At 35.9% G+C, this 23,249-nt stretch overlaps 1 protein-coding gene and 2 long non-coding RNA genes across 8 annotated transcripts in view; 2 read left to right on the top strand and 1 right to left on the bottom strand.

The window, feature by feature from the left end:
- Positions 1-1,993: 1,993 nt before the first annotated feature.
- LOC149902546 (uncharacterized) lies at positions 1,994-3,125 on the top strand. The gene is made up of 3 exons (XR_016457572.1): positions 1,994-2,196; positions 2,762-2,947; positions 3,037-3,125. It is a non-coding gene; the product is annotated as an uncharacterized LOC149902546 (long non-coding RNA).
- Positions 3,126-4,118: 993 nt separating this feature from the next.
- LOC149902545 (uncharacterized) lies at positions 4,119-6,108 on the bottom strand. The gene is made up of 3 exons (XR_016457544.1): positions 5,650-6,108; positions 5,462-5,523; positions 4,119-5,387 (listed from the first exon to the last, which is right to left on the bottom strand). It is a non-coding gene; the product is annotated as an uncharacterized LOC149902545 (long non-coding RNA).
- A 4,540-nt stretch (positions 6,109-10,648) lies between these two features.
- The window catches only part of LOC149902544 (CREB-binding protein-like), a 44,822-nt gene continuing 32,221 nt past the window's right edge, over positions 10,649-23,249 (top strand). For 3 of the 6 annotated variants that reach the window (XM_090110492.1, XM_090110490.1, XM_090110489.1), the window contains exons 1-6: positions 10,649-11,567; positions 12,474-12,612; positions 12,920-13,056; positions 13,970-14,088; positions 14,199-14,499; positions 14,812-14,969. In XM_090110492.1, the coding sequence (XP_089966618.1) occupies positions 11,337-11,567; positions 12,474-12,612; positions 12,920-13,056; positions 13,970-14,088; positions 14,199-14,499; positions 14,812-14,969 (1,085 nt within the window). In that variant the 5' untranslated portion in view covers positions 10,649-11,336. The remainder of the gene's footprint in view (positions 11,568-12,473; positions 12,613-12,919; positions 13,057-13,969; positions 14,089-14,198; positions 14,500-14,811; positions 14,970-23,249) is intronic. The other 3 variants (XM_090110491.1, XM_090110493.1, XM_090110494.1) reach the window with 3 other exon arrangements.

The following is a 23,249-nucleotide window of genomic DNA, read 5'->3' as shown; positions in this document are numbered from 1 at the left end:
TAGAATCTTTATATCATTTGCCGTGATGTAGACTACATTTTATTCAAAAAACAAGTGAACGAATTTTTTTCCCAAAAATCGATTAGAAAAATTTTAATTAAACATGGTTGCGGCCAAATTTTGACTGGCAACCTAGTCGATATATATTCTCCTAATTATAAATATACATAAAAATTCGGTTTTCAGCAAAAAACCGATGAACGCACTAATCCTGCAGCCGGATCTCGTACTATTACTTGTTTCTGTAATAGGCATGACGACAGTATCCATAAATGATCGTATTAGTATTTTTAAGGGAAAATGTATAATAAATATATTAAATATAGTGACTTAGAAATCTTAAAAACATTAAGATTAATGAGATTATCAATAAAATAAAACATTGAAATTCTGCAGTTGGCCATTTTGACTAAAACACGCGTGACGTCACGCTTAAGTAAACAACTCACGTCAGATGTGTTTTGTTGTTATGAATATGTTGAGAATACGCATTTTTATTTATTTTTTATTGTTTCACGTATGCTTTATCGACTCAGAACAGAAATATAATTGCGAATTCACGAATACATGGTTCGGGGTTCTCCGCGCCAACTTTATACAATCATTTCTTATTATTTTCTCGCTTGAAATAATTACTAACACATTTTTGAGCATTATTTTTATGTGGATTCACACTGCAATACTGCACACCACTTATAAACTTTGAAATTCGTTTTTATAACACATATTAAATAAATATTTTTTTAATTTTCTTCGCAATGCGTACAAATAATTACGTATTTACTAAAGAATGACGTCACGCCTACGCCATGACACCTGCGAGCTGTTTTGGCACAGTTAATAAATATTTTTTGAAAAATGGCTTTTATCTTCGTTAAATTTAAGTATATTACCGAAATATAGGGTTTTTCTTGTATAGTAAACGTATACACACATTATGGAAGAGGATTTCAAAATCTTTCGTCATGCCTAAATTAGTAACAATGTGTGATGATATCTTAAATTAAAGATTCATTCAATATCTAAAATACGTTCGAGACAATTTATTGATATTCATTGTCCAGTTTGTTTAATAGCCAATAACCTAAGGCGTTTTTCAATTTTTTCCATGCGGGACGTTCGTGTCTTTGTATTTTACACGGAATTTAATAGAAGAAGTTTTCTTATAAAATATACTACAGTAAAGACATTGAGACATCCTAAAATATGTTCGAGGCAATTTATGTACTTTTATTGAAAAATTCAAAGAACATCTAAGTTAAAATAGCCTTACTTTGATGAAATTTTATGCGTATATGGCGTCGAATTTCTAGTTCTTACAACAGAGTTAAAAAAAAATAAAAAATACACACTAAATGATAGGTTAATGCTTAAAAATTTGCAATAAAAAAAATACATATTATATGTTTTATGAAAGAAATGGAATAATTTAAAGTTCTCTAGAATTTTAGATTATATACGGGAGCGCAAACGTTGTTACGGCAGATCTAAATACTATAATCGAATATTCTAGAGAATTTTAAATTATACCATTGCTTTCATATAACATAGTAGTTAGTTTTAAAAAACCGAACAGTATCGTAAACATAATTATTATAGTGTATAAACATATTACGTTAATTAGATTTTACCTTACCTATTGTTTACAATATCTTTAATTCTATATTGTATTTTATTTTGTTTTTATGTTTCGTAATTGTAACTCAGATAACGTATTGTAATGTGACACGCTTGTTTACGACCAATTTGTGTGATAACCATGTAACTTGTATTTGCCTGTTTTCTATTAATTGTTTAAATTTTTCCATATTTTTTTTTTTTTTTTGTAAAAGGGTTCCCCATATTGTAATTTGTAAGGGTTTTGCTTACGTACAAAATATATGTAATATTGAATTAAATGTATAACACAGTGTGAAACTCCCAATTGTCGTTGCCGGACGTAATTACGCCGCGCACATTAAATATGTATGCTTCATACATTGAGATACACATAATGGAGACGACACCGCCTACATTATGTTCCGCTCAACATACGCCATCTGGCGTAACTGCACTCAGTCGCTTGCTCGCTCATTGGCGTGAACGTCACGCTCATTTTTTATTTGTTTTAAAGTGAAACGCATCAAATATGCCTACGTGTGTGTTACGATATTGCACAAATAATACGGAAAAGTGCAAAGGAATAACTTTTCATCAGTAAGTAACTAGATAATAATTTTTAAAACTTAGTTAGAGCAAAATTTTTGGCGGGCGACATTTTGCGTCATTTGTCATAGATTAAAAATTTAAGATATGACATTGGGCATGAAATAAGTGTTGTTAGTAATATTTGCTGGCGTATATTTTTATAGTATAAAATAATAATTTTACATATTTAGAAAAGCATAGACTGGTTGTTAATTGAAAAAAGGTGAAATCATGAAATATAAAAATCAATAACTTAATCACCAATTTTTTTTTGTTAATTGATTTTAATCAAGTTTTTAATTGATATTGTATAAGCTACTGACTTGAACGTATAATTGAATTATTATTTATTTATCTGCACTACTATTATAAAGAGGAAAACTTTGTTTGTTTGTTTGATTGTAATGAATCGGCTCATAAACTACTGGACCGATTTTGATGAAATTTGGCACAGACAATCTTTAGACCCTGAGAAAGAACATAGGCTACTTTTTATTGCGAAATATGTACCACGGGCGAAGCCGGGGTGGACCGCTAGTTCAGAGATAAGTAATTAATATTTTTTCTATTCAAGGTTTCCATGTCTGGGCCGTGAAGAAAGGGAAAATGGGTAAAATTTGTCCAAAACAACCGCAGTGAAGAAATCTGGTTACCATCCGATAGAACTTGCGTCTATTCATTGCATTTTCGCGATGAGGATAAATATACCACAAAAGCGGGAAGGCGTTTTCTAAAGAAGTCTGCTGTTCCTTGTATTGATGTTAGTAATAATAATAAAATTTTACGGATTTGTATAACAAATAAAATATTATTTTAGCCATCACTAACATTATGTTATATTTATTTTAGCCGAAGGTGTGCTACAATAGTACTGGAACAATGCAAGCAATTTCTGAGCCGGGAACATGTTCTGAGGATGATGAACTAAATAAACATTTTGTACAAAATTACACGGCTTTTATTTTTTTTTCTAAAAAAGGCTCAATTTGTAAGGAATGAAACTTCCCATAGCCCTGAACTGAATTCCCATTCCATATGACGTCACTATTTACATCATCCTATATTATATGCCAGATATTGTTAGCCCCGCGTAGTAAAGTCAGTTTATACCTAAAATAAATATTAAGTAAGTACAAAGAAAATTTCAAGTCAACGTGCATGTAAGGAGTGGACCCAATAAAATAGACAGAATGAAACAAAGTGTCGCCTCTATAGCGGTGAGTCAGTGACATCGCATAATCTATGACTGTCTAGCCGTCATTCGCGCGCCCCGCGCCGCCGCGCTTGGCGCACAGATTTTGTTCGTGGTGTCTGCTCCATACGAAGTAATATTATCTCAATGGCTTCATAGCGAGTCTTTCATTAGTACACCCAACACACCTAAATATTAATTTTTACGTAGCTTTATGGCATAACAATGATATTCCGTTGGAATTATAACAATTCTTAACATTTACGAGAAATTATATCAATCTGACTTTACGTTTACGTCCTACAAAACTTACATCGTTGGCATTTATCGACTAGTGCGGAAGTATCGATAAACAAATTTCGATAATGGAAACGAGTTCACATTTTTTCCATGCTTAAGCTTTAGTTCATTCACTATTGAATGGAACAGAAGATCGCAGCATACCTAATTAATTAATTACCGTTCGCGTTAATTTACTTACCTATGGTAATATAAGTTTTTTAGAAAAATTAAATGGGGGATTCCATTTTCATGATAAAATAATATACACTGTGTTAAGACGATACACAAAAAAAAATCCACTGCTTGGTGGGCGGAGTCTAATAGTTCGCTATCGCGATCGCGGGTGTGCGCGATGTCTTTCTTGCAAACTCGCCGCGCTGCCGCTGGCCGACTCGGGACAAACATGTATGGAGTCGTCATACAGTTATAATATTGTTATACATAATTATATTTAATTGTTGATTTATTGGTTTTATTTTCTTGCTTATAAACAAATAATCTTCTTTTTAACTACTACTTAGACATTATTAATAATTATTATTATTTCGTAATGTTTACTTTATTACAAAATAATACAGGTTATAAATAATCTTTAAAATAACAAAAAATATTGTTACTCTGAAAAAATGAAATGGTACTCAATAACGCGGACTACTGAATGGATTTAGATAGAATTTGATGCTGACGTAGATATTACATCATGCCCAGAAATGAAAGGTAATATTTCTGAAAGAAGTTATAAACCCTAATTCTTCTCAGTCAAAGTCAAGAGTGGAAGATATCACTAATACAGTAAAACTGATGCGAAACTTTGGATGTTAATTTGTATATTTTTTTGTTAGTTGTTACTTAATCACGTCAAGACTACATTACCAATTTTGATAAAATATAGCTAATTGCCTGGATTTACACATAGGATACTTTTTATCCGAACTGAACACTTCTGTGGGATAAGACAGGATTCACGATATAATCTAATTCCACGCGGGCAAAGCCGCGGTCGGAATGATATTTTTTTAAATAAAAAAATTGTTTAAAAAAAAACACAAAATATATTGACGCATGTATTTATTTTTTGCACTCTATTATAATTGTAATTATTCATTACAAATAATCAAAATAAAATAGCCAGAACAAAGTTAGGCCCTGGTAGGGTAGGTAGGCAGGTACAGCAATGTGAGACGAACACTGGCTTATTTATACCAATAATAATGTATTATAAACATTAAATTAAGTTTACTTTCTAAAAACAAAAATACATAATATTAGCTAATGTGAAAGCGAATCAACCAATCATCCCACAACAATGAAATGTGCACACAAATATTCATCCAAATCGGTTCATGTCATTAGGAGGAGTGACTGCAGCGCCATCTTCCGGGCCCAATTGTGTTTCCAGATCACCCAGGAACTCAATTTAATATACTTACACAAAATTTTTCGAAATGAAAACTCACATTACTATGTAAATATGAATATAAACCTGTTTTATTACTAAGCAATTTCCCGCACAGGTGTAGTAAGTATAAATGAAATAAATATCAACATCAAATTCTTTATACAACATACTTATCTACCACCTACTAAGAAATGTAATTCTTGAAATTTTTTCGTATTTTTTTAAAATATAATACTACTCCAATGAGCTCCTGTTCCATATTACGTCCACCATACTTCCACTAAGTTCACCATGATTTTTTATTTCTTTGCACTTTGTTGCTTTTTGCTAAAAATGGAATCATGCGATAAAACCAGTAGAGCGTTGATAACATACATTTTTGACTGAATAAAGGTACTTACGAAGGAGTGGGTTCACATTGTGAACAATCAGTGGGTTTATTTTCCTTCTGGATTCCGGATTTCTGAAAAGATTATTTATGCTATAAATGAAAAAATCTTACACATTCGTTATGTACTTAAAACAGGGGTACATATCAAACATCGTCTATAATACAATTATCATCAAATTTAAAATAAAACCAACTTACTTCATTAATTTGTTCCAATTGTAAGCATTCTTTTTCCTCCAACCTTTATGTTTCTTCTTCTTATTTTCTTTATTGTCCCCATTTGTCTCATTTTGTCTTATCGTGTTGTCACCCTTTTTTACGATTGCGCGAGCGACACAAGTTCCCCGTGTGACGGCCGTAGCGGGAATGACTCGTGCAGCGATCGGGGTAGGAAGGTACAGGGCGGCTCTCGCTATATTGGCTGGTCGCGCGCTAATTTCAAGTATTTCTTGTTTATTTCAAAACCATCGCATATTTCAAAATTCTAACACGGTAGACGTATAGGTTGTATATTTTATAGTTAATATCCAAAAAGTCGTAACTTTACGTTTGTTATTTTGAAGATGCCAGAGATTAAAAAAAAAATAACAATGAGAACTTTGTATTTTTTTTCTATCGAGAAAATATCATGGAATCATGTTTCTAAAACGGTAGACGTATTGTGTTACTATTGAACTTTCTTGTCAAGAATTTTCATCACGACAACTTTAATAATATAAAAATTACGAAGGTTTGAAAAGGGCCGTAAATGTTAGAAAAATTAATTCATCACCTTAAACGGGTTAAAAATTAAGTGAAAATGATAAAGGCACATTTTTATGTTTTGGAAAACTTTCCTTGTACCTACTTACCTACTTAATCTATGCTAAAAAACTTAAATTAATATGTGAAGGTTGAATCTAATGCTGTTCAATAAGTTTGTTGATATCAGGTTCCAATTTACTCAAAAACAGCCGCAAGTCGCCACGTTCGGTAACACGCAAACGATTTCTCTTTTTAGTAAGCAGCGTTGCCACAGCACTAAATCCACGTTCACACAAATATGACGATGGGAATGCTATCAAGAATCGTTGAACAATTGACCATATCCATTTTTGAACTTGATTTTTGTTTCTTCGTTTGTTGTCAATTCTATAAGTTCTTCTTCCAGCTGAGGTGACATTGCTGTGTTGACATTTGAAAACGGATCCAACACCCAATCTGGTATAATTCCAAGTTTAAAATGTCCTGGTATCGTTCGGTGAAGTCAATGTGGAGGTTTTCCAAATGTTGGCAGTAGGCAAACAAGTCGTCGTTACTGCAGAATACTGATAAATTCGGAAAATTGTGAAACTCACGTCTGCCCATATTCTTTTTGTGCAGAAGCAGTTTGGCTGCGAAAGCAGCAACGAAATTTTTGTTTTAATTAAATTTAGTTCATCGCCTTGCAGTTGGAGGTTCATGTCGTTGAACAATTTATACAGGTCTGTCATGTAAGCTATATCATTATTTGATGTTATGAGCTTGTTGCGCAGTTCTGTATCTTTAGTTTCCAAGAACTCTATCACAGAGTCAAACAGGTTGTAAAATCGAATCAGACAATTGCCTCTTGACAGCCAACGAACTTCAGTATGAAGCAACAAACGGTTGAAATCTTCGTCATTAGTAGCACAAAGCTGATGAAATAATCTATCATTCAAAGAGCTGCTACGGATTTTATTGACTGCTTTAATGACATATTGCAGTGATTGAAATAGTCGTTCACTTAAGTTTCTAGCAACCAAATGTTGTCTATGAATAACGCAATGTATAGCAAGGACATCTGGAATTTTATTCTATAAGTACGCTATGAAGCCTTTATGGCGCCCTGTCATAGCCGGAGCGCCATCCGTAGCAACTGATATAATATTTTTCAAAGGAATCTCTTTATCTTCACAAAACTTTTCCATTGTATTGAATATGGTTTCGCCTTTTGTATCTGTCTCCAAATTTCTGGCAAACAATAGTTCTTCACGTATTTTCTCATCTTTAATAAACCTCCCGTAATATAGCAACAACGCTTCATTAGTTGGTAAAGTGGACTCATCGAGCTGAATTGAGAATTGACTAGTCCTCAGATGATTGCACAATGATTCTTCAATGTTTTCAGCCATTTCATCAATTCGTCTTTGCACAGAATTATTACTCAAAGGAATTTTTCGGATAATATCTGCGGCCGGTTTATGAAGCACAGTAGTTATTACTTCCTTTATTGCTGGCAAAATTAACTCTTCTCCGGTGTTGTGTGGTTTGCCTTTTTGAGCAATTAACAAAGAGATATTGTACGAAGCTCGAAGTCCGTCGTCATCTTGCTTAGCAGCCGCCGAAAATAGTTCTGATACACTTGGCTGAGTATTATGCTTCTTCTCTAGGTCTTGAAAATATGCTACATTCTTGTCTTTCTTATCTGGATGCATTTTATTCAAATGATCTTGCAGTCTTGAAGGCTTCATTGCTTCGTTCGAAAATGTTTTTAGACATAGAAGACACAAAGGCGACGAATGGTTTGTGGGATTTTCAATAAATCCGAATTTAATTATTATAAATATTGCCGTCTCTTCTTTTTTACTTCCGACATTGTTTTGTTTTGAGAAATACGTAAGTGTTGAAATCAAGTAGAGATAAACTACGATAACATGGCGCGCCCCTCCAAAATTCAAAACGTTTGAAAGTATTTGTGAAAGTATTTACAATGCACCACCAAGATTCACAACGCATGTGTGCGTAATAGTAGGGGAGCCCAAGAGGGGATTTTGGGATTTACTCGAGCGCGTCAGATTACTATAAGGGACGGTACCTTAGCTATTCATTAGTACCTCTAGTCAATATGAGCAGTTATGGTTGGTGGGTGCGCTCAGGGCCCCGCTGGAAAATTTGAATAATCCATAATTCCCTAAGGTTGAGCTCGAATCGTCAGATTAGCGAAATGGGGACTTCTTATATTGTAATTAACCCCCCCATATATTAATCTGACGCGCTCGAATAATATTACTTTAATTTTTTACCCTTTCGCCACTTAAATCGTCAGATTAACGTATACTTTTTTTCAGTGACGTCCTGGAGCATGCAAAATATCAATATCTAACGCGCTTGAGTTTTCCAAGCCAATTTTTTTCTTTTAAATCGCCACTTAAATCGTCAGATTAACGTATACTTTTTTTCAGTGACGTCCTGGAGCATGCAAAATATCAATATCTAACGCGCTTGAGTTTTCCAAGCCAATTTTTTTCTTTTTTAAATTAAAAAAAAAATCAAAAAACCCTTCCCCACCGCTAAAAGTGAAAACATTATAGGACCTTTTTTTCTCGCTATGGTCTAATCTACCAATTCTAATAGGTTCCCGTGACGCTCGAATAAATCCACATTTAGCATCCTGGGCTCCCCTACTATAATGAGACGGCCGTCAAACAAAAACAAATCCACGGATTTGTTGCTCGACTAGTCACGCTGCACGCTCTAATCGCTCATTATTATTAGTAATGGCGCTGCACTGACACTAATTGCTCTGTGGCACTGACGTATTCTATGAAAACGATACGTGCGTTGTCTTGGGCGCTCGGCAACTTATGATTAGTTGACCAACAAATCTGGACGTAAAGTACTAAAGACGAATACACGGTACAAATTTACTACATACAAACTCCTTCGTAAGGATGTCACTACACACATTGAAACAGTAAAGGCCGCTGCATACGTGACGGGAAAATACCTCGGACGGGACGTGAGCGGGACGGGCACGTGATTGCCTCGTTCACAACGGGAACGTGGAGCAAACGCATACGCACCGTGACGTGATTCTGATCTAACGTGCTAGTGTTGTGAACAACGAAAGATGGATTTTTCAATTCAAGAATTGGCTTTAATTGCTATTGCTCTAGATGACGAAGAAGCTACGACCGTCAAGAAAACATTAACATCTTTGTAATCTACATTCTGCAAATAAAGAAATTTGAATTTGAATTTAAACTAAACAATACTGTTTTTGATTTATAAGCTTAAGATGTTTCATTTTTATATTTTTGGTAATAATGCCGCCATAAAACAAAAATATTATGCACTAAAATTATTTTGGCATTTTAAACATAAAATACCTACGTAATTCAGAACACGATGAAGTGTCACAGGAATCATCATAGGTGAAAAGGACTAAGTATAGTTAGGAATACCACAATATCTAAATATCTAAATATTGTGGGTTCGCTATACTATACAACGCTGGATATGAGCGAACACATTCGATTAGTTTTTCGTCGTCCATTTTCGATACTTGGAAGGCGTCACTACTAATCTCTCCGGCACGAACGGAGCGACTGTGCATACGTAGCGAAATCACGGACGGGACGGGGCACGTGCGGGACGGGACGTGCTAAACATCGTCGGCGACGATATTTTTCCCGTCCACGTTCCCGTCCCGTCGATGTTCCCGTGACATATGCGTATTTGGATACATTTTGTATGCAACGATGTTTCCAAAACTTCCCGTCACGTCCCGTCCGGGTAAAATCCCGTCACGTATGCAGCGGCCTTAATTTGGAGGGGCGCGCCATGTTATCGTAGTTTATCTCTACTGCTTATCTATTATGCGCGAAACCGCAAATGAAAATAAAATAAATTTACGTCGTTTATACAGGATTGCATAAGCAGCACGCACCAACAGGAATAAGACAAACGTGCATAAACTCGTTTATCTCATTCGACGCCCAATCGTATCTACTCGACAAGCAAGAACAAGTATGTAGGTATTATAGAACCAGCCGATTGATACAGGAATGTACAAATCGGATTATTTAACAAAAACTTGTTAAAACATGATTGCCCGCGGTCTATTATATCGAACCGAGTTTGAGCTATATCTTCATTAATATTAGTTGATGTTCACAAGATGTCGACTCTCGAAGTCGAGAGCTCAGTCGGTGTCTAAGAGTCTTCATAGCTAGGTAGATGAAATTATAAATCGACCCCAAAGCCCTACACAACGCCCCCTTTTTTTTCTGGCTCTCTTACCGCCCCCCTTTAGGCCTGCAGCGCCCACAAGGGGGCGTTATCGCCCACGTTGGGAAAGACTGGCTTATAGCGAAAACCGCTGATTGCAGATGAAATGAGAAAAAAAAAAAAAAAAAAACATTACATATTACAATACTTAATTATTGAGCAATAACGTAAATGAGGTCAAGCTGCATCCGCAGTATTATCGTGCGACGGCCATTGGCGACGGCCGAGCCGGCCGGAAAGCGCTTAGCGCAGTTCATTCGTAGCAGCGCCCGAGTGCTCTATCTATCCGCTCGAATCCGCGTAAATCATATATATTTATTAGCGTGTGACGTGGAACCGGAAATCCACGTGTCCCTTCTTCCCCCGTGATATTTATTCAGTATATGATCTTATAACTAGCATACTAGCAACAAGCAAGCAGCATATAATTCAACAGCAGCCAAAATTAGCATTTTAACGAGACAAAATCCAGCATTTTGAAGCCACAAAAGAGCTTGCGCACTGACCTCTATAAAGTTATAGAGGTCAGTGAGCTTGCGTCAGCTCCCACGTGTCGCCACGCACATCGCCCCGAGCAAAGTACAGCCAGCCAGCAGCAAAACCCCCTACCAGAATATCTAGCAGCAGCATTCGAGCGGGATAGAAATTAACAGAACAGCAGAATTAGCAGAATCAGCAATCATCATTCAGCGACCAGCATACAGCAAGTAGCAATCAGCAATCCGTGAACATATACTGAAAATATTGTATTTAAATGAATGTAGGTGAAGTATGTGCCCATAAAATATTTAAATTGTTTAAAAAGTGTCATAATTACTCCTACAAACGCTTGTAGAAGCATTTCTTGGTCAAACAACCCCCATTTGTTCACCATAATGAGCATGCACTCGTGTCAGTCACAGCCGCAGGCGGCGGCGGCGCCGGCCGCGCCGAGCACGGGCTCGATCGCGGAGAAGCGCAAGCTGATCCAGCAGCATCTCGTAATGCTGCTGCACGCGCACAAGTGCCAGCGCCGCGAGTCGCAGGCCAACGGCGAGACGTGGACGTGCACGCTACCGCCCTGCAAGACGATGAAGGGCGTGCTCAACCATATGATGTCGTGTCAGGTTTGTGGATACTGCTATATGTTTGTTGCTTATCTAATAGTGCAATGTATGTACATGTGCTATATTGCTTGAATCTTAAAAAATTATTTGAATATCTGACTTAAAATGCATTGATGCATATTAGTTAAATCATTTTTATGTATTCAAGATAACGTCTAGAAGCGAATCTGAAAGCTTATTGTCATCTTGCTTAAAATTTGTTGTGATCATGATATTATCAAGGAAAATATTATTTTCATGGACAATTTCACAAATAATTGCAGTGTATTTTTAATCTGTAATTTTTTTAAATCATATCCTTGACTTGATCATATCAATAGCCTCTTGTCATCACACATTAACATTGGTGATTGATCATACTTGCCTGCACTTTGTATGTAAATAAAATAAAATAATCTAAATATCATTACTGAATAATTTTTAACTCATGTACTTATGACAGATATGAAAATTCATGCAAAATTATAAAACTGATTAATTTATACTAACAAAAATAAAATAACATAGGTTTATAAAAAGTCAAATGTGTTAATCCAAATTAGATGAATTATTTTTTTAATTTATACTAACAAAAATAAAATAACATAGGTTTATAAAAAGTCAAATGTGTTAATCCAAATTAGATGAATTATTTTTATTAAAAGAAACATAGCTTATTTACTAGAACATAAAAAATGCTAACATTATTTTATGTTAATTTATGCAATCTGAACACTCATCAATATCTCATTCAGAATGTTGTTCATTACCACAGTTTTTTTTGCTACATAAAATCATTAATATTGGTGTAAAAATTAACACTTCAGTTTTTGTTCTACTTTTTTATTCTACTTTTACATGATGAATTTCAATAATTTAATTGAACCTGATTTTTTTATTTGAGAATAACAATATTATTATTTTTAGGCGGGAAAAAACTGTGCAGTACCTCACTGTTCATCATCAAGACAAATCATCAATCACTGGAAACATTGCAAAAAGAATGACTGTCCTGTCTGTCTACCACTCAAACAGCCAGATAGGACTAGATCTAATACTATGAATGGTAAGTGTATCTTCTAAATTACCTATTTATACACCATGCTTAAACAAATTTTGCAACCAAAAAGTTTTTGTTATCATTTTCTATCTGAGTGGGAGGGTTCGGAACGTTTTGTGTCTGCCTCTCTGCTGTAATTATCGATATTCACTGCTGCTGCATTACACATAAAAACATCGTTAAATAATGTCACATTTAACATATGTATGCACTATACACAAAACTTTAAAAAGTATACATCTTTGGCCTAAAAAGTTAACTTGAACACAACACTTTAAAAATGCAGTTTAACTATAACTATGTGTGGTCACAGCGGCTGCCGTGTCCCACGCTACAATTGGCGTCGGCGTGGGCGTCAGCGGCGTGGGCGGCGTGGGCGCCAGCGTCGCCGCGCCGCACCAGCCCGTGCAGCAGCTGTTCCACCAGCAGCAGGACGTGCAGCAGCAGCAGGTGAGTGACGACACTTGGATTGTGTTGCTCTGCACATTGTCTTGAAAATTAAATTTTTTCAATACTTTACTCAAAAATTTACACTTAGTTTACTTGTAGCAGAATGTGTGTTTCATAAATAAACAATTTTTTATTAGGGTTCCGTAGCCAAAATGGCAAAAACGGAACCCTTATAGTTTCGTCATGTCCGTCTGTCCGTCTGTCCGTCTGTCCGTCTGTCACAGCCGATTTACTCGGAAACTATAAGTACTACAGTGATGAAATTTGATGGGAATATGTGTTGTATGAACCGCTACAAAAATATGACACTAAATAGTAAAAAAAAGAATTGGGGGTGGGGCCCCCCATACATGTAACTGAGGGATGAAATTTTTTTTTTCGATGTACATACCCGTGTGGGGTATCAATGGAAAGGTCTTTTAAAATGATATAAAGTTTTCTAAAAAACATTTTTCTTAAAGTGAACGGTTTTTGAGATATCAGCTCTCAAAGTCGTAAAAAGTATGTCCCCCCCCCTCTATTTTTATAACTACGGGGTATAAAATTCTAAAAAAAATAGAGGTGATGCATGCTAATTAACTCTTTCAACGATTTTTGGTTTGATCAAAGTATCTCTTATAGTTTTTGAGATAGGTTGATTTAACTGTAATTTATTATATTTGCTGCTACGGAACCCTTTGTGCGCGAGCCCGACTCGCACTTGGCCGGTTTTTTATTTATTTCTTGATTATTTAAGTACAAGAAGGATTTGTATTTTCTTGTACATTATGGAATGTTGAGAAATTTTTAAATAATAGAAAATAATCGATCAGTTGGAACCCCGCCTCGTGATATAATCTTTTTTATTCTTTAAAAATATCTCATTTGAATGGTATGAAACAAAATATTAATTTATCGTATGTTATTTGTATAGCTCGGTGCTGGGGGGTTGCAGCTAGGCGACGGGCCGGTGACGGCCAACCCCGTATCGGGCACCAAGGAGTGGCACCAGTCTATAACACCTGATCGCAGAAACCACCTCGTGCATAAACTGTAAGTAGTAGCACACAGCACTGTACAGTAATATTGTTGCAATATATAGTCTGATTGTACATTATAACTTTTCTTATGCCATAAAACTAAAAATGTGTTATTCTAAACAGGGTTCAAGCCATTTTCCCTACACCCGATCCCACGGCAATGCAAGACAAACGTATGCACAATTTAGTCGCATACGCGAGAAAAGTAGAAGGCGACATGTATGAAATGGCTAGTACGCACTCGGAATACTATCATTTACTAGCCGAAAAGATATACAAGATACAGAAGAGAAAAGAGCAGCAGTTGCAAGCGCAGCAGGCGCAACAGCAACAGAACCAATTGCAGCAGCAGCAGACTGGGGTTCTGCCCGGCGGGGGTGTGATGGGCGGCGGCAAGGGCGTGCGCCCCGAGTATAGCACTCTGGTACTATAATATGAAAAAGTATTGTTAAAGTGTCTAGTTATTTTATATTTTCAATTTTGTAACTTTAAAGTTCTAACATTGCATAAAATAATATGTCTTAATGGATAAAAGAACTATGTGTCCAATAATTAAGATGAAGTGAAAAGTAAAAAAAATATCCTAATAGTGTTAAATAATTCAAGCATCAAATTAACTTGCATTGCTTATAAGTTAAAAGTATTCTTAAATATTCTTGCGAATTCTAAATAATATTCCCTTTCTTCTATCAGAGGAGTCAATTAATCATTTTTCTAAATCCCCATTCCCCCACAGTTATCCGAAGTGTTTGAGGTGGAGATAGACCTAGTAATGAAATCGCTGGGCTACTGCTGCGGCCGCAAGTACACGTTCAACCCGCAGGTGCTCTGCTGCTACGGGAAGCAGCTCTGCACCATACCGCGGGACGCGAAGTACTTCAGCTATCAGAACAGGTGTGTATGCGTGTAGTATTGGGTAATTTTGTGCACAGTTTCTGTAATGTTTTAGGTGTTATGTATTGAAAATGTGTCGGAAAGTTGCTATTTGAGGTTTTACAAATAGTATGTCCAAAATCTTTAAGATTCTAAAAAATAATATTCTTAAATGTTCTACTTGTGCTCAGAATATCTATAAAGGTAATTAAGTCTTAAATTATAGAAACTGGACATGACACTGTGAAAGATACACTTAATAATGGATCATGGACCTAATATTTTATTTTATTCAATTGTGTGTGTACATTATCAGCATTGCAGGCGTTATTCAGAATCTATTTTTATCTATTTCAATCAATTATTAAGTGTACACATAAAATTTAAAAAATTTATATGTCTAGAATATAAGACTCATTCATTCATTCGTACTTGAGAAATCAATCAATCTAAAACAAAAAATATTTAAAGAAATGCTATTTCATATGGAACATATTAACATGTCTATCAATTTTTTCATGTGTTGTTCATGTTCTGTGGTTAAAAAAAATTGTATCGTGTTAATTATCATCAGAATTTTCAATTCACTACTACTTGCAATACCTTTATAGTGTGAATTTTTAAGGATAGAAATAAAAAAAAAATTAACCTACACTTGATTATTATTGAATTATAGTTTTCTCTATAGAAATACATTTATTTATTTATTTATTTAGCCTTTTAAACTGGGTGAGGATAGTTTTTTTTTGACTGTATAATTTTCTTAGTGATTTTTATGTATGAATTATTTTCTATAGAATATCTCTCAGCTCAGTGTGCCTTCTGGCAAAGGCCTCCTCCAGTAGTTTCCATTGTTTCCGGTCTTTGGCTACTCTCCTCCAATTGGGTCCCGCGGTAAGTTTAAGCTCATCTTCCCAGCGCATATGTTGACGTCCTCGACTTCTCTTGCCATCTCTTGGATACCAGTTAGTCACAATTTGGCTCCATTTTTCTTGTCTAGATCTCAACATATGGCCGGTCCATCTCCATTTTTGGAGGTCTATTCTTTCCAGGATATCAGTCAGTTTTGTTTTCTCTCTTAATTGCAGGTTACTGATTCGATCTTGCCTTTTTGATCTTGTGATGCTCCGTTCCATGCTTCTCTGGCACTTTGCTAATTTTTCTCGATGGTATTTGGTAAGGGACCATGTTTCGCAGCCGTAGGTTATGCAAGGAAGGATACAGGTGTTGAATACTTTTCTTTTTATTGCCATGCTGTGATCTTTTGATTTTACAATTTCCTTCAGAGACCAAAATCTCTTCCATCCATTAGCAATCCTTTTATTTAGTTCCTTAGTTGTTTGGTCTCTTGGGGAGATTATCTGACCCAAGTAGCAATATTCGTCGACATATTCTATTTGTTGATCTTCGATTACAATGGGATCCATTACCGAGTTGGTCATCAGTTTTGTTTTTGTTATGTTCATTTTTAAACCCACTTTCGAGCTCTCTTTATTTAGAGATTTGATCATCTTCCCGAGTGTCTTTGGATTTTCTTCCAGAAGAACAAGATCATCCGCAAATCTTAAGTGGTTTAGTTTTCTTCCAGCTACGTTGAGGCCTAGGTGCTCCCAGTCCAGATTACGAAAGACGTTCTCCAGAACTGCTGAGAACAACTTCGGCGACATTGGGTCACCCTGTCTAACTCCTCTCTTGATTCTGAATTCTTTACCCAAGGCTTCCAATTGGATTTTTGCTTTGCTGTTTGAATATATATTCTTAATAATGTTGATATATGAAGCAGGTATACCTTGCCTTCGTAAGCTTTCCCATATTGCTTTGTGACTAATACAATCAAATGCTTTAGCATAGTCTATAAAGGCTATGTATAATGTTTTGTTGAACTCATTATACTTTTCAATAATCTGTTTTAGTGTGTGGATGTGGTCTATTGTAGAAAAGTTACGTCTGAATCCAGCTTGCTCTATTGGTTGGCTTTCGTCTAATTTTGCGCTTATCCTGTCCAAAATGACCTTTGCGAAAATTTTGTACACATTCGACATTAAGCTTATAGGTCGGTAGTTACTGATGTCATCCTTTGCGCCTTTCTTATGTAGTAGGATTATATGTGAAGTTTCCCATTGTGTTGGTACATATCCAGATATCGAAATTTGGTTGAACATCTTGGTAAGTATTGGTACTAGTTCTTCAATAGTGCCTCTTAACATCTCGTTCCTTATTTTGTCTGGTCCCGGAGCTTTCTCCATTTTTAAACTTTTTATTGCCTTTTCTACTTCACTCTTCAAAATATCGGGTTCCCTATCTGGCATGCTTTCTGCTGTTATACTTTGAGATGGTGGTAAATTAGGATGGTTGTGTGCGTCTTTGTTAGAGTAAAGTTCTTTATAGAACGTCGTGGCTAGTTCCTGTATACATTTCCTGTTTGTGATAGTATCTTCTTTTTTCCTTAGTTTGGGCACCCACTCTTTTCCTGATTCTCTCAGTTCTTTTAGAGCTTTTCTTACACCACCTGTTCTCATTACTTGTCTCTCTAACACTTCTAATCTCTTATTTTTACGGTCTTTCCTCATATTTTTGTTGATTTGTTTGCTTATTTCAGTAATTATTTTTATGTTCTCTTTGTTTTTTCCTTGGGCCAGTAAGGATTTTCTGCGGTTGATTAGTTGGATGGTTTCATCGCTAAGCGGGTACTTGTTTTTGGTTTTGTTGGTATTAATAGTTGTAGCAAGTTTTTTTTCCAATTTTCCATAATTTACTGTGATGTCGGTTTCATTTTCAAATGTTAGTTCTTTAAAACTATCTTTTATAGACATGCCAATTCTTTTGTAATTTTCCGTGGTGGTTAGGATTGAGTTATAAGTGGTAATGTTCTTCCTTCCTTTTTTTGGTGGTAATGCCAGAATTGTACTTCTGACCATCCGATGATCTGTGTTAAAATTTAGTTTTGATATCACGCTTGTATTTGAAAACGCCTTAGGGGAATTGCTCATCATATAATCTATTTCGTTCTTATATCTGCCATCTGGTGAGATCCATGTCCATTTATTTTTTGGATGTTTTCTGAATATACTGCTGAGGAGAGTTAGGTTGTGTTCTAACAAGAATTCCACAAGCTTTTGGCCATTAGAGCTTCTTTTGCCATATCCGTATCTGCCCAAAACATACTCCTCCTCATTTTGTTTTTCCCCAACTTGGGCATTAAAATCTCCCATCAGTATGATATGGTTGTTTGTATAATTCCTGATAACTTTTGCCAGGTCGGCATAGAAGGACTCTGTTTCTGATTCTGCAGCTTGCTCAGTTGGTGCATATGCTTGAATGATAGTCCAAGTCTTTGTATAGTTTGGTAATTTAATGTTAAGCACTGCTATCCTTTCAGAGATACCATAGATGTTTTGTATTTGTTTTTTCAGAGTCGTCTTTATGAGGAATCCAACTCCTCTTTTGCCTCCCTTTTCGCCTTTGTTAAACAATATGTAATCTTGGTATTCACATATCGTTTCGCCTTCTCTTCTCATTTCACTGATTCCTAGTATGTCCCACTTTATCTCTTGGATGGCAATATTCAGTTCTGCAAGTGTATCTTGTGTTCTTAGAGTTCTTGTGTTTAATGTTGCAATATTGATTCTATTTATTTTTCTATTATAATTATAATAATCTGGAGGGTTATGGTCTACACTTCCCTCGGCGACCAACCGTGGTGGGAAGGATTTTTTTAAGTATTTTTTAAAATTATTAAATGGTTGTTTTTCCTGTTTTTGTTTTGAATTTCCGGTTCTAGTTGTTGGTTTTTGTTTAAGTTTATTGTGTGAGCTTGTTAGTTTTTTGAACTTTCTGAGTTTGAGGTTGATGTAGTTCTGTCTCTACCCATGTACTGTAATATGTTTGGTTTCAATATGTCTTTTTGCCCCGTACTCTTTGCTTTATTTGCTTTGTTCTCGAGCTCGTTATGCGTGTTCGGTTTTTTCAACGTTGGTAAGTTGGGGGATACAGTTTTGTCTCTCTTCCTTTTTTCACGCTGATTGTCTTTTTGCTTTTTAATTACAAGCTGGTCTCCTCTCATAAAAGCTATGTTTCCCTTTTTCCATTCTTCCTCAACTTTGGACTGTAGTTTTTTCCGAGCCTCAAGGACATCTTTGGGAAAGTCCTCTTTGACATAGATGCCTGGTGGTAGTTTTGATTTTGATTTTAATATTAGATGTTTCTTCCACATAGTAGAGAATGTAACTACCACAGGGCGATTTTTGCTGGTTTTCGCTCCAATTCTGTATATGTTCTTTATTTCGTGGCTGTCTAGATGTACTTCTGCTTCTTCGATGATATCTTTAATGTAGTCAACAAGTTCTGCTTCTCTTTTTCCATTTTCATCGACGCCAAAAAATATCAGGTTGCTTTTCCGCTTGTCATTTTCCAAGTTAGTTATTCTGTGTTCCAGTTTCGTTATTTTAGATTTTAAATGAACGTTTTCTTCCATTAAAGTTTTCATCTTTTCATCAATTACTTCCATGACATTTTTCGTAACTGCTGTTGTAAGCGTAAGAGTTTGTTGTTTGAGTTTTTCATCTAGCTTCGCGTCCAATTTTGAAAATAGTAATTCCATCTGTTCGTTCATTTTTATTTTTATTTTTGCAATTGTTTTTCCCTATTTTTCTTTGTTAATTCTTAACTTGCAACACTAAGAATTTGTGGGAATTTTTCTAATTTGTAGTGGTAACCCTTTTCGTATATTTAATAATTTTTTGCTTGCAACACTTGTAAACTGTCTTTCTGTTAGGTTGGTATGCTTGATGGATGACAGATTGATTAGCGACTAACTTCACTTAGCATGAATTGTTATGATATGTCACAATGAGTATTCACTGCACTTTTTCGCATTAATCTTAGCCCCTTCTGCAAATTCTCCACTTTCTTCTAGGTTTTGATGGTTTACTAATTACGAAACACCGAAATTTCACGAGTTTTTTGATCTTGTGCACTTGTTTTCGATTTTTAATCACGGAGCTTACTAACGTACGTATTGACAGATAGACTACCGGAACCGGATCGGAGAAATACATATTTGTAACTTAATCATCACTACATATAATATAAAACAAAGTCGCTTTCCCTGTCCCTATGTCCCTATGTCCCTTTGTACGCTTAAATCTTTGAAACTACGCAACGGATTTTGATGCGGTTTTTTTTAATAGATAGAGTGTTCAAGAGGAAGGTTTATATGTATAATAACATCCATTAAATAGTGGAGAAGTACTGTTATTTTTCAGGTTTCTAATGTGATGTCGTAAATAATTACATTTTTTCCGCTTACATTGCAAACGCAGGCTGAAACCTACGAGTTTTATCAAAATTACACTAAGTATTGTACACATTGAAAAGGTCTACAGAAAAGTCCGCGATGGTATATGTCTATCTCTTATGGATAACCCACAATAACTTTTTTTTGTCATTTACTTTTTACGACAAATAATGGTTAATTTTCGAAGCGATTTTAACCAATACAGCATTAATCCTTAACCAATTAAATACCTTGAATACATTGTTCATTTAATATAGATCTAAATGGCCCTTTACACCGTATGATTTAAGTGAATATTTTCGAAGATATTACAGATTTAAAAATTGCGGGACGTAGCGTTTGCGGCGGTACCGGCCGGCCGCCATTGCACCCGTGCGAAGCCGGGGCGGGTCGCTAGTAACTAATAAACTACTAGCGCTACAACTATCATACTTAGCTTTCCACATAATGATTAAAGCCAAGCGCGCACCACGATTTTAATTTTTGCGACACGATTTCAAAATCGCGCTGTAGAAAATCGCAGAGAGTACGGTGCGCGCACAGCGATAATTTAATAGTGATCATTACTCACTTTCATCAAGGATTTCGTACAAGTTGCTTGTCTTTATTTACTACTTCGGAGGATAAGAAGGAAAAAAAAGAAAGTTCGTCAATATTGGACTCATCCTTTTACAGCAGATAGAATTGTCAAAGGTTTCTTTTATCAGAAATACAATGAACTTCCATGTATGGATATCCATACATGGAAGTTCATTGTATTTCTGATATGGATGTATCCCAAAAAATTCTTTGGCTATTATAGAATGAAAATTCCGCCAAAAGGCCGCCATTTGTGCTTTTTTTATTTTTTTTATTATTGTAACCTTTATGTATATTTTGTTTCTTGCACAATAAAGTGTTAAATAAATAAATTCAAACTTTTGACAGATTACTGAGTTTATGTTTACCAAACAGTACCTATACCACTACGATGTTTACTGTTGGACAGACGAAACACAAGTGAAGTGCCGGCCGGGCCCGAGTGTGCGATTTTATTATCGCAGTGCGCGCGGTACCATACAATTTCATATTCTGCATTTCATTTTCGCGACAATCGCGTCGCGAGCAGTCGCAACAAAATGTGACAAATCACAATTTTAAAATCGCTGCGATTATTTAATCGCATGTGCGCGCATTGTCATAGTAACTCATACGTTGTATTTCTGCGATAAAATAATCACGCTGCATAAAGTCGTGGTGCGCGCTAGCTCTAAGACATAGGCGCCGATATCCAACGCTGTCTAAAGACAATGCGACATTACGCCGTAACCCGAGACGGGGTAAATCGAGCGCACCATCTAGTCAAGTGCAATGAAGCCTAATTTAATGGGAAACTTTAACATGCACTATAATGATGAACACGATCCGTGATTCAATAGTTACATATTTTGTTCTTGATAATGTAAAAGTGAAAGACCGCGTTGTCGGATATATATATTTTATAGTAAACCGTAGTCTTGTAGGTACCCGTGTCTTACCCACAAGGGCCTCTCGCGGACGCTTGCCAATAAGGTTCACCTCACCTCCCGCGCCCCTCTATAACGGCCGGCGCGTCTCCCGCACGTGCAGCCGTTATGGCAGTCGAGGATAAACCGCGAACGCGATACTACGCCTAACTTTAACGTTTCCCGCGCAAACCCTAACTTGATCTTGTGTGCATTCTCATAATATAGTGTATTGTGACCTTGTGTGGAAAGGCGACCACTGATCCACAACCTTTGTATAAGTATTTTATTAGTAACTAGCGACCCGCCCCGGCTTCGCACGGGTGCAATGCTGATACTAAATACACTACAGAAAAACTGTGAACGTTGTATATAAAAACATAGCGGCCCGCTCCGGCTTCGCACGGGTATAAAATAGATAGCCGGGCGGCCGGCCGGTACCGTCGCAAACGGTACGTCCCGTAATTTTTAAATCTGTAATATCTCCGAAAATATTCACTTAAATCATACGGTGTAATGGCCATATAGATCTATATTAAATGAACAATGTATTCAAGGTATTTAATTGGCTAAGGATTAATGCTGTATTGGTTAAAATCGCATCGAAAATTAGCCATTATTTGTCGTAAAAAGTAAATGACAAAAAAAAGTTATTGTGGGTTATCCATAAGAGATAGACATATACCATCGCGGACTTTTCTGTAGACCTTTTCAATGTGTATAATACTTAGTACATTATTTTGATAAAACTCGTAGGGTTCAGCCTGCGTTTGCAATGTAAGCGGAAAAAATGTAATTTTTTACGACATCACATTAGAAACCTCAAAAATAACAGTACTTCTCCACTATTTAATGGATGTTATTATACATATAAACCTTCCTCTTGAATCACTCTATCTATTAAAAAAAACCGCATCAAAATCCGTTGCGTAGTTTCAAAGATTTAAGCGTACAAAGGGACATAGGGACAGGGAAAGCGACTTTGTTTTATACTATGTAGTGAAGAACTGACATCCACCCCTGAGTTATCATTTCTGCCTGCTGGCAGTGGCGTACCCCATACCTGTGACGACCTATGTCTATATCTGGCGTCCCAACAGTGGGTGGATTAGTGATTAAACGATTCGTGTTGTGTAGTTGAATTCGTACGAACTATCCGTAATGACGCGTACCAGACATGGCAACAGAGACGACGCGCATCAGCAACAACAGGAGTACCAGCATGGCGGCGAGGGGGATGATGCAACATCTTTTAATATTTTTTGTTGGTATTTATCTCCGTGTGCTAATAATAATAATAATAACTTTATTGACATAAATAAATAGGTACAGCTTATATATGAATCCATAGGCTCCTGAATTAGTTAAATACTGTGTCTCAGGAGCCAGTGGCTTCTCCCATTAAATTCTTAACAGTATACCTACGTTATACAAAAGAAAATTTCAAAAATTACAAGTAAAGGTGGAAAGCGCTTTAATGTTTGTGTGTGTATGTGTTAGTGAGTGTGAGTGTGAGTATGT

This window comes from Colias eurytheme, chromosome 15 (assembly GCF_061535395.1).
Source record: "Colias eurytheme isolate Ceu_HAF_F1 chromosome 15, ilColEury1 Martin Lab GWU primary, whole genome shotgun sequence".
NCBI lineage: Eukaryota > Metazoa > Arthropoda > Insecta > Lepidoptera > Pieridae > Colias > Colias eurytheme.
This window is presented reverse-complemented; position numbering and strand designations above follow the sequence as displayed.